Source organism: Taurulus bubalis (genome assembly GCF_910589615.1).
Source record: "Taurulus bubalis genome assembly, chromosome: 15".
NCBI lineage: Eukaryota > Metazoa > Chordata > Actinopteri > Perciformes > Cottidae > Taurulus > Taurulus bubalis.
In genome coordinates this window covers 12,846,643-12,858,885 of record NC_136603.1, presented here as the reverse complement: position 1 = coordinate 12,858,885, position 12,243 = coordinate 12,846,643, and the positions used below count along the sequence as shown (strand labels likewise).

The window sequence follows — 12,243 nt, the reverse complement described above, 5'->3', positions numbered from 1 at the left end:
AGCTCTGAAAGTTAATTCCATGAATTCATTAGCGTCAGGACATTAAGCAGAGGTTGCTGCTATTAGCAGGGCTGTGCTGCCGGGATGCTGAACGGCAGGCCACTTTGTCACAGAAGTCAGCTCTCTGGCTGCACAAGCCAGAGACAGACGCTGGTGATGGATTTATTATCGCTGAATCCCCCCCCACCACCTCAGTTTCCTCTACACACGTGCACACACACTTACACACACACACAGGGGTGACCGGGCTGAAAAGGCTTCACAAACAGCCTGCAAAGGTTGATAACATTGTCAAGCCCCCCCAAATTGAGCTCTGCTGGGCTTTGTGCGGGGGAGATTATTTCTGATATGATATCACACAATCCATTACCACAGATTACAGAGTTGCAATCCAAAAATGAAAACCATTGCAATTATATTCTTGTAAAAACTACTATTAGACTACAAAGAACTAATATCACTACAAAGTGTGTTGACTGGTTTATGCCTGGATTGGGTCCTGACCAGTCAATATTAGAGTAACACATACAAAAGCCAACAGGCCTTCAAGGCAGATGGTCTGGGGGTTTTTTTCAATTACTTTTTTTCTTCTTTTTTTACAGTTAATGCATGTCAATGCAAACTTCCAACATAAATGTTAGCCACACGAATAGTTCTCAACACAAATTGAATTTTATTTTCTCATTAGGTGTCAGCCTCACACACCTCTGCTCTGCGCGCTGGATATTAAGGTTGTATATTCCGAGCACCCATTTACCAGCCACCCCTGACATTATTAGCTTTGCACTGAGGAGGAAATGATAAGTTATCTGGGCCGCAGATAGAACTGATAACTCAGGTGAATTAGTTTGTTCCTCTGCGGCAGATTTATACAAATGAAAGTCAATGAACAGGACACGAGGGTTGATATAATATGGCTATAAAATATCAATTTTAATTTCCTCCATGTTTACATGCACATTCCCACCCGCTGACAATGTATTAAAGCTAATGTTCAGTTGTTCCTGATTAAAAAAATCATTTAATCGTTTTATCATTTCATTCTGAACAAATGCTACATAAACATTTATTTTTTAAATTGGCTTATGTTATTTTCAAGAGTAGCAGCTCAGTAAAATGAATGTGTATCATCTTAAGTATTATATGCAGCATCAACAGTGTTCAACATTACTTTCAGCCACAGATTTGAACGTCTTGCTAACCGCTTTAACAATAAATGGATATTCTAAATGATTTACAGGCTGCTTTCATGCACATTTGATGTTATTTCTGTTAAATGAATAAATAAATATCTACCGATATATCATTATTCTTAAAGAAATCTGAAACCGCCTCATTAACCTCATGTTCCTCAGAATAGTGTTGGGCTGTGTGTTGCTGTGTGCTTTCACTGCCATTTATTTTTTATTTTTTATTTTTTTCAAATAACTGGAGGACAAAGGTTGAAAGGTTAAAGTAAGACACTTACTGGCCGATGAAATGGCAAAAACTTCTGCACCACTGCTCTGGATTTCGTAATGTAGGGGAAGGGTTTCTGAAACAAAATCACACATACAAAAGTCAACTGAGCTGAACATTTAAATGTCATCATGATCATCTCTGAAAACTAAAGACTTTGAGTTAGTCTCCAGAGTTAGCTGACAAATGATCGCTGGCAGGCAGAGTGTGACCGTCAGACTCCTGTGAGAGTTCTTGGTCCGAGGACAAGCTGGTCGGGGTCCAGGTCTGTGGCAGCCACAGAAAAAGTGACAAATGATAACAGCTCCTCCACTGTCTGGCAGCAAGCATCTGCCATTGGGAGCCAAAAGTTATGGGAGCTAGTTATACCTCTGTCAGCAGCATTTACGGAGGCCATCTATAATGAGGCTAATACTTTTCAAGTGTGCAAGATGACAGGAGGCAGGTCTGTATGCGGAGCCAAGGCTGGACCGGCCTGAGTACAGTCATCTTCACAGGGAGCTGCAGGTCTGACAGCTGGAGGCTGAGTCTTTTGTCACTGTCAGGCAAACAGTGACAGACCTGGTGGAGACATTTATTAACTGGACTAATTAGTTCAAAAGTGTTGTTCCACAAAGCTGACAGACAGGTAGGAAATTAAATCTCAAGCGTGGAAAGGAAAAGAAGAAAAAAACTGCATGAATTTTGTTTATCACATTCAAACCAGAGGTAGATGCAGCTACACGTTGAATGACAACATATTTAACATCTTCTTCTTTTTTGGAAGAGGAGAGGATGTTGGGGTACAAAATCTGTCATTTTTCCGCAGCACTAAGTTAGTCGAGTCTTTGATAAGGATTCAGACAGGCAATCCTTTCCAAAGTGCAGATCAAAGCCAGTAACTGACTGCTTCAATGCAACCTCTAATATGAGCCTGCAGACACGTTCTCGCCTTGATGTTGTACCATACTGCTTATACATTAGAAAGTCAATATAGCAGCACACTGCTGATAACACTGTCAAGTGTGCTCATTGTGCTTAGCAAATTCAGGCATTTATTTCTTTCTGTATTTGTGAGAGTGCTGGCTCATATTGTAAACACAAATGGCTTATTCAAATCTAGGTCCAGGCAGAGCTTGTACTGTCAGACGTTACTCAGAGTGGATTGAGGCAAAATCACAGAGGTGTCAACAGCACTTGACGGCTGTAACTAAGCCATGAAGGAAGACAAAAATCAGGCCAACGTAATATTTTAATATTTCATATGCAGAATTTATAATTCCCCCATTTCCCATATGAACTGTGACGCTTTATTCAATATTGTCAGTGCTAACTTAACATCTGTTCATGCAGCTCGCATGAATCAAACCCAGAAAAGGTTTTGAATCACTATCGGTATTGAGATAAAAAATAAAATAAAAATCTTTCTTTTCCAGACCTCTACAGTCTCCAAAGTCCACTATGCCAGACAACATGAAGGTGATTGAATAACCAAAACAAGGCAGCAATGTTGAGTTGTAATGCAGGTTAATTAAAACATAGAAATATATTGTAAATGTATCTTAAAGTGACCTTGCATCACCTTCTTGGTGGTGGGCAGTGCTGTACTTCAAATCTTACAAACAAAACAAAACAGCACTCAAGATAAATAATAACTGGTGAAAAATTCATGTATTTGGTTGTTTGCCTGTTTTCAGCAAAATGAGAGAATTGGTGTGAAAGCAGAAACCCATGCATTTATTCAGACTGAACAGAGAATGACTACAGAGTCTAAAATAAAGACTTATTCAGCGAATGGACCACCTGCTTAAAATTTCCTCTCATCCATCACTGCAGCCAGAGCAGCAGCACTTCTTTGTGCATATATGCATGATCACGCAGAGCTACTGCTACATTTATCATGTATTTGGTGGCCACATTCCCAAATGCTGCAGTCCTGGACACCACACAGAGCAGTAAAATAACATCATCAAAAACAGAGATGTTAGAGCCTCTAGTCATGATTGGAAAACCATCCAACCAGTCAATGGGTCAAGACTGCACTGTGACATTATGGTGTGGTTATGTCACTCTATTCAAACTTCATAGAAACTTTTAAACATAGACTGGAAATGTAGTAAATCAACGCCCAAAAAAATGACACTTTTTTTTCACCATCACAGCGAGCATTGTGTTGAGAGAAACCCCGGCAGGCTTCACACAGTTTCCACATGAGCATTATTTCTGATATTCTTGTGTGACAGACTGAAAAGCCAACAAGTTATCAATCGTAATCATCGAGAATTGTTTCATTGTTGTTGAGGGAAATGTTTGGTGCCCAAGGCTCTCAGAGAAAGGATCCAAAAATACATGCAAAGCAAATGCACACTAATCGGAAATTATTAGCCCCACTAGTGGCATTAGACTACATTTAGCTGACGCTTTTATCCAAAGTGACTTAAATTTTTGCTCTATACACAGCAACGGGGAGCACTTAAGTTAAGTGCCTTGCTCAAGGACACATCGACGTGGACTAGCAGAGCTGGGGCTCGGACCACTGGTCCTCTGATTGAAAGACGGGCATGCTAACCACTGAGCCACAGTCGCATGGCTCTAGGGTTGGCATTGTCAGTTGGTCGGTCCACCACCGATAATAGTCTTTCACTGAAATATCTCAAAAAATGTCTGTCCAAAATGTCTTCACTATAATTGTATCAGATATTTGTGTGGAATTGTCATAATTAGCATATGGATTCTTGAAATATGGCCCAAAACGTGTTTGAGAGGCCACAGTGACCTTGACCAAATTCTAATTGGTTCATCTTTAAATTCATGCAGAGGTTTGTGCCAAATTTGAAGAAAGTCTTTCCAGGCGTTCCTGAGATGTTGCATTCACGGGAATGGACGAAGGGACAACCCAAAGACATAATCAAATCATAACAATCATTTCGTCAATACTTTGGTTTATGACTAAATACCTGCAGAACTGATGATAGCCTCAGCTGTAGTTTGAGTTCAGTGCTGATTAGTAAGAGTTAGCAAGCCAACACTCTAAACATACATGGTGAACAGAGTAAACAATATACATCCCAAACATCAGTTAGAATGGTCATTGTGCGCATGTTAGCATGCTAACATATTGACCTAAACCTACAAGCTGCTGGCTGTTGACTCATAGTATTGTCATATATTGTTTATGAATAATAGTTTTGCCAAGAGAGGATTTAAAAATACATGTCAAGTAAAATGCAAACAAATGTGCAATTATCATACATCTTCTTAGTTCAGTAATGCACAGTTTTAACATATCATTCAACACACAAGGAAGACATGTCTTTAGTTCACCCCAGACTTGATTTTTCACCTCTTTGAAAATATTTCATTTCAAGAAACCGAACGGATATTCTCACCCTTGGCTGTTCAGCTGCACAGATTGTAACTCTTTTTCCATGAAGAGCTGTCTCTTATCAGCACGCTGGTGTGGATTTCTCTCCTCGAGTCTCATCGTTTGATTACCCTTTGTTGCCTCAGACAGGCCATCATTTACTACTGTCTTCAATCTCGTTCGTTCCGGTCTCCACTCAGACAGATACATGTACTGTTAAATATGTGGCTAATACCTACAGGGATCTGGCCGAATAAACACACCCTTGGACGTCGTTGCCAATTGCCTCTGACCTTTACAACACATTTTACACACACTTTGGTTTGACTTTACATGGACACTCAAGGCATGCACAGCAAAGAGACAACCTGCTTAAGCAATTAACCTTCCTGTACATTAAATACCACAGACCATCTTTGAGTATCTGTCTGTAATTAATTTTGCAGTTGATGATTTTACAACTTTACCCTCTGCTATGCTCCGTTACCTTCATTCATGGTCACCGTGGACATCCCATGTCTGTCATATGCACTGTAACACACTCAATTAATTTTAATCATAACAAAAGGGCAAGTTCACAAAAGCCTTGGATTCAACTTAAATTAAAACAACTGAAACTACAACAAAATTGAGTAATGATCGACCTGAGATTTAAACAAAGGCACGGATCAGCCGTATGTCACAGCTCATCAAATATCAGATATTTCTGTAGCACAAACAGACGACGCACCAAGGTGACCCTAATTCATGGAGCTCATCAGCGTCCCATCTGACAGATATCATAGCTCCTCGCATCCTTTATAGCCTGCTGGGATATAAGCATTTCCACCTGTGCAGGTTTCCCGGAGCAAAAACAAAACTGTGACATGCTGGCTATCTGCTGCTGGCCCCTGTAGTCAAAGAGGTGATTACACCGAGCGTTTATTTGGTCCTCATCAGGAAATATTTAGCTTGGCAAGAACCCATATCCACCGAAAGCTTACATTGTTTTTGTTTTTCAGAAAAAGAAAGAAAAGAAGGATTAACAAACAGCATCATGGAGAAGTAGTACCATGACTTGAACGTATAAGAAAATGTATAACAGGAATCACACTAGGGTGAATTTGTCTTGTACATGGAATATTCTCTTGATTTTATATCTTGTATATTTCTTTGACTCTTGTTTACTATCTAGACGTGTTTCAGAGAGGAGGAATGAAAAGGTGGATGATGCATACAAGATTTAACTACATGACAGTGAACCCTTTAAAGTCTGGAAACACATTACTGTGTGCAACGTTAAAATATGAGAATAATGAAAATACTTATTGCATGTTTAAGTGCTTGTATGGTTTCATAAAGCATGAACTATCCAAGGACAATACTTCAGAAAGGCCACATTGGTAAGGGTTCATGACGTATTAAATAGAGAGAAAAAAATGTTGCAGTGATCAAAACCTGTAAAGATGAATCTCTCTGATATCATCATAAATCTCTCTCACCGCCGCTAAAAGCCCAAAAGGTGAAACACATTTCCCTATTTAGAAAGTAATTCATACAGGAGTCATCATTTACACCACGTTTCCTTGTGATTTTGTCTACCGAGCAGCAATGATGGGAAAATATATTTGAGATAAATGACATGTTAACAGAATCATTTCATGGTTCAACACATTCGCTGTGATTTATACCACAACCACCAAGCCTTTAAGGTCCCAATTCATACCAAAAGGGCAAAATATATATTTTGATTGGAACAGAGACGGAGAAACGTCAGTTCAAGATATACGTCCAATTCTATTAACATCCTAGTTATCCCCAGAGCCAAAGAGTCGAAGAGATCTGCAGTAATGAAATAGGATTGGACATTGATAATGGAAATGCATATGCCCCCTCTGATTATGGCTGCTATTTGACAGAAACCACTTATCCTGTTCCAGGTAGCTCTTTTCCTTAACAAACAACCCCCAAAGCTACATCTACTCCACCGAAAAGGTGACGCGTTATAAGGTGAATATCTAAGAAAAGCCTAACTCTGAATTAGCAGCATTCATTTTTCCACGCCGTCCTTACTCTTGTAATTATCTTAAATTCTGGTTGAATTTGGTGCTGATGAAATGCTGCGTTAGCTCCATAATTCCTGCCACACAAACCTTCCGTGTTCCTCTTCTGGCTTGCCAGGGTGGAGATAACATTGTGACGGGGAGGAGGTGACAGCCTCATCTCAATGTGAATGGAGCTAATCACCAATGCAAATTGCAATCAGAAGGGCATATCTCTACCTAACTGAGAGATAATTGCGCGATTGTGCTGATAACAAAAGGTCAACCGCGTGTAGCCACTAAGCTCTCAAATGATCATCAGACACAGCAGTCTCCAGCAGTGAATATTTTTACAGATTGAATCACTGCATTAATTTTAAGGCCAAACACTACAACATTTTGTTGATGATGAAGATTTTAAACACTGATTATTCAGCAGATGCATCCTTTCAGATAAGACAATGGCAACAAGAAACATGGCTCAAAACCAAAAATACGCGGTTTAATGCTTCATTTTCAATTGTCAAGAAAGTCACGTATTCTTTTCATCACCTCTACTGTCAATTTCAGTTTGCCATTGTCCTCCTGTCATAATAGAAAGCCGTCTTTGAGTGTCCTTGTGTGTGCAGCCTCCTGTTGTGTGGTAGGAGCGCCCTCTAGTGGACTCACCGTGGGATCTTGAAGAGGGCTTTAACTGGATGCATCTCAGCCAGCGGGGGATCTCCATCTGCCAGCTCGATGGCTGTAATGCCGAGCGACCACACATCACAGCGGGCATCGTACGAGTAGTCATACTGCTGTTCACAGGCTATGACCTGGCAATAAAACACGACTGTGACAATCTGAACAACTCATTTAAACTGTTAAGAAGTCCTAAAAAGCTGTTTCCCCTCAAATTCTTGAAATAAAGCACTATCAATATCACCCTAGATATATTAAGTAATAAGTTAAAGAAAATAATGTTCAAGCGGATCATAAAGCTGAATATAACTTCCTTATTATGGCACTATCTAAAACCTGGCAGAGTTACAAATATCTATTTTTATGGACTGTTTAAATACTAAAAGGTAGGTCAGTTCAGTTGCCCGTGGTATGAGCCCCTCTTTTCCACAGTCAATAATTATAACTGACACTACATTTTACAGCTGAGTTTATTCTAATTGCCCCTGAGGTCCCTCCCTCGCAGCCCAATCACTGCACCTCATTTCTGCTAAAGAGTAAGCCGAGGGGCCACAGACTCCCAGCTATTAACCTTGGGGCAACCTCAAGCGCTGCACCCATGGAGGGGAATACACAATGACACAGGGGAGTCACACAGAAATAACTCAGCCTCTCTACCTCTCTCTTTGGGGCACGTATAAGAGATTTTGCACATTTAAAATGTTCAATTAGGCATTAAAACATGTGTGTGTTAACTGAAGCGTACAGACTCTGACCTCAGGAGCCATCCAAAATGGAGTCCCGACTGATGTGTTCCTCCGCAGTCGTGCACTGGTCAGTTGAGCTGAAACACCTATAAAAAAAAAATAATGACAATAATACTACTTCTTATACGAATCAAGATTGGTATGTTTGTTTGTGGTAATCTTCTAAGAATAAAATACAATTAATGACTAAATGTTTGAATGAATCAATAAATCCTGGCATATAATTTAGTGTGGCAGCCTGCCAAGCGGTAATAATAATGGGCTATAATCATTTCAAATTATGTAGGACAGATTTTTATCAGCATGAGTCCACTTCATCTCCATGACACAGAGGACATAAACATGCCTAGGGGTGACTCAAAGTCATTTACCATAACAGCTTCCTTTTAATATGCAAAGGATCAAATAATGCAATTTAAATGAGCAATAATAGCCTCAGGTTAAGGCTACGGTCCATGAAATAAAAAGACGTTATGGTGAGCAAGGGACTAAAGTGTACAGCACATACAATGATTCATCCTGTGCTTGTGTTTGACTTCACAAACAACATTGCAGGGACGTGCTACTGACCATTCTCAAGGATCAGTCAAACACCAAAAACACTTAATTTATCTGACAATGCACTTTAGTGCAAAGATAAAGCTGAGAGACATTTTTCAGACCTTGATGCATTTTTCTCTTTCCAGCAGAACCTGAATTGATGAAATTGCCTCTTTCAAAGACCATTACCAAAGTCAACCAGTTTGACTCCTCCCTCAGTTGTCAGGAGAATGTTGTTGCCTTTGACGTCACGATGGATAATTCGGTTGTTGTGCAAATGCTGGAGACCCTTTTAAGTTAGAGGACAGAAAACACAAGGTGCTCAGCATGAATCACCAACCCATAATTCGTCATTTGTCATTAGTATAAATTTGAATATGATGCATCTAAAGGTTATGCAGAACAAAGTATGTAAAAGAAGTCCCACAGCTGTTCAGAGTGAGACACATTCATTACCGACTGCCACACTTCCCCTGCTGAAAATAAATCCTCAGCACGCTCTCTGCATGTTTGCATGCCACCTCCTCCGTAACATTCGCAGCGGGCCACCTTACCAAGAGGGCACTGCATAAGATGTGTGCGATAACAGGCTCCTGCAGACTCTGGCCTCGCATGAGCAGGCCTTTGATGAGTTCTGTGACAGAGCCGCCGTTGCACAGCTGGGAGGGAGACAGAAAAACTCTGGTTACTCGTATATCACTCAACACTCTAGATTAGGATTCATGGGGGGAGAGAGAGAGAGAGAGAGAGAGAGAGAGAGAGAGAGAGAGAGAGAGAGAGCCCACACACACAAGTCAAAGGAACCAATGCAGAATCACATGGCAGCATGATAGCATCAACATTCATGGAGGTGGGTTGCTGTGACAAACTGTGGCCCATTGTGTAACGACTAAAGTATTACGGTGTTTCAAATAAGCAACCAAGTTTTAAATAGTTTTGGGAGGGGGTTGTCATGTAAACAAGTACAGGAATGTCTACAGTCGGTGGTGAAGCAGTTTCACAGTTGTGCAAAGCGGATTTTTCCGCTTTGCTTTGATCATTTACATCCACATACATTGGCTAGCATTCTCCTTTCCTGCCATTTAACACATTGATATCTTGCTTTTGATACAAAAATACAAAGATTATTTTTGGAATTCATTTGCAAATATTGTTAAATAGAGGGAATGTGATCCTAAATGGTTAAGAAGAGCTCACCTCAAGGATCAGCCAAAGTTGTCCCCCTGATAAGTGGTCTGACTTGTAGAACATGCCGTAAAACTTCACCACATTAGGGTGGTTGGACAGGGACCTCAGGATGTTGTATTCTGCCTCAATTTCCTCGTCCACATCCTTTAAACAGCAAAAGAAAACGGGCAGCAACGCAAGTATGAAGCAAATAACATGTTGAAATGTAATGAAAACAGGATTTCTGCCTACATGTTTCAGGTAACTATAATTGGACTATAATTAGACTTCCACAGACAGGGTTATAAAGTCAGTAACAAAGGAAGGAACGGGCCCGGGTGTTAAACTATTTCTTTTCTGGCAATTCTTTTCCATCAAAGTAAATCTCAGAGGAAGGGAAGAGCACCAGTCAGAGAGGCAGAATTTCTCCTCCTGGATGTCTGAGTGATAGTGTCAGCAGTCTAATCAGGGAGAGGAATGAGAGGGGAGGCAGCTTCATCTTCATGGCCATCAGGGGAGCCCCATGGTGGATAGCACTGCCAGGATGGGGATTGTTCCATTGACACAATCACAGGCTGCCTAAGACCAAGTCTCACTAGTACAATACGTTGCCAATGCAGAGGCTACAGCGTCTTATCACACAGACAAATTAACGGATATACAGAGAGGATACAGACAACGCAGCGGCTTTCTGGTGAGGGTTTGTTAAATTTAACATGACAGGAAATAAATAAAAAGAGGAGACATTGAAATATATCACTAGAGCAAGCACAAGTACAACTGCATCAAGAGGAGGAGAAAGTACTGGCAACTTACTCTGTTTGAATGGCTCGCATGCTGAACCAAGTCACATAGTTATAAAGAAAGACACAAAGGTTTTAGTTTTGCTTTTGTTTTTTCTTCTGTCACAATATTATGAATTCTTGCAGTCATACAAAACTGTCAAAATGATGGTTTTGGGGTACTCAAACTAACACGGTGGGGAGGCACAGTCAGATTAATGTGAATTATCTAGTTTAGCCAGCAAAACAATACACACTCAGTCTTACAACTGCACATCAAATTTTCAATTAAAATGAATTCTCAGTTGTATTATTATATATAATTGTTGTCTTTAATACCTGACTTATTTATATAGTCTTTGTGACTGTATAAATATGTTGTCTAAAAAGAGGCTGACTCATAAAGACAACATAATGTTAGGCAATATACAAGGCCAATGCTCAATTGTATCAGTTACAGATAAGTAAACAGGAACAGTCACAGATGTTACAGAGTAGGTGTTTTGATTTTCAGGTTACTTTGCATTAGCCAAAAAACTGTCTTTCCCAAAATCTTGTTGCCTTAACACTAAGACATAACCAGTGCTGCTCACTTTACACATTGTCATGTCACATGCAGCTAAAAACTAATTATGCAGCTAAATGAAGTAGACACAACATATACAGTAGGCAAAAGTATGACAATAATGCACCTTAAATGAAATCAGTGGTTCCCAACCCGTGGATCAGGACCCTCTACAAAATATAACCAGTTGTTCACGAAACAATTAACAAGATAGTAAAGCAGGAAACAAGACTAAGAGTATCCTGCCACGCAGGCCGCTGCGTGGATGACTGCACCAAATTCCATGACAAACTGACTGATCTAGACATTGATGGACGACATATGTGCGATTATAAATTTTCAGACATCCCTCGAATGTTTGGTTGGTCTTAAACAATGTATCAAATAAAATGAGGGAAGAAAATCTTTTTTCATCGTTTTGGTCTTAACCCATAATCCTTGATAATGGTCCGCAACTAATCAATTCAAAGGGCTACAAGTCAAAAAGGTTGGAAACCACTGCATTCAATTATTAAATAAATGAGTTTCTGGATACTCTAGTGGATTTTACAAGTACTTTAGATTAATACAATATTTAATGAAGCCCTCGATGGTTCTGCAGCTTTGGAGTTAATTAAAACAGCTTTTGATGTCTGCAAGGTGACAGTTATTATGTTGTCAAAGTGTAACTCAACTGCAGGAAATGGAAAATAGACAACATTCAGTAGCCACAGCGGTTTTGAATTCTGCAAAAGGTTCCACAGTAATAGGGACTTACATTGATCGGGTCCAGGACTTTCACTGCTGCCTGAGTCCCATCCTTCTTGTTGGTCACTCTGTAGACTTTCCCATAGGTTCCTTTACCAATGGTCTCCACTATATCCCAGTTACTTGATGGATCACCCAGGTTCTCCATGCCTATCATGCTGGACTTATACGGATACAGTCCATACAGTGACCT

The 12,243-nt window shown here is 40.1% G+C and overlaps 1 protein-coding gene across 1 annotated transcript in view; it reads right to left on the bottom strand.

Moving 5' to 3' along the window:
• Nucleotides 1-12,243, bottom strand: part of myo3b (myosin IIIB) — a 54,649-nt gene extending 42,406 nt beyond the window's left edge. The window contains exons 1-8 of the mRNA XM_079231144.1: nucleotides 12,061-12,243; nucleotides 10,773-10,793; nucleotides 9,987-10,121; nucleotides 9,344-9,448; nucleotides 8,979-9,078; nucleotides 8,259-8,335; nucleotides 7,492-7,637; nucleotides 1,469-1,534 (exon numbers count right to left, since the gene is read on the bottom strand). Coding sequence (XP_079087270.1) covers nucleotides 1,469-1,534; nucleotides 7,492-7,637; nucleotides 8,259-8,335; nucleotides 8,979-9,078; nucleotides 9,344-9,448; nucleotides 9,987-10,121; nucleotides 10,773-10,793; nucleotides 12,061-12,207 — 797 coding nt within the window. The 5' untranslated portion in view covers nucleotides 12,208-12,243. The remainder of the gene's footprint in view (nucleotides 1-1,468; nucleotides 1,535-7,491; nucleotides 7,638-8,258; nucleotides 8,336-8,978; nucleotides 9,079-9,343; nucleotides 9,449-9,986; nucleotides 10,122-10,772; nucleotides 10,794-12,060) is intronic.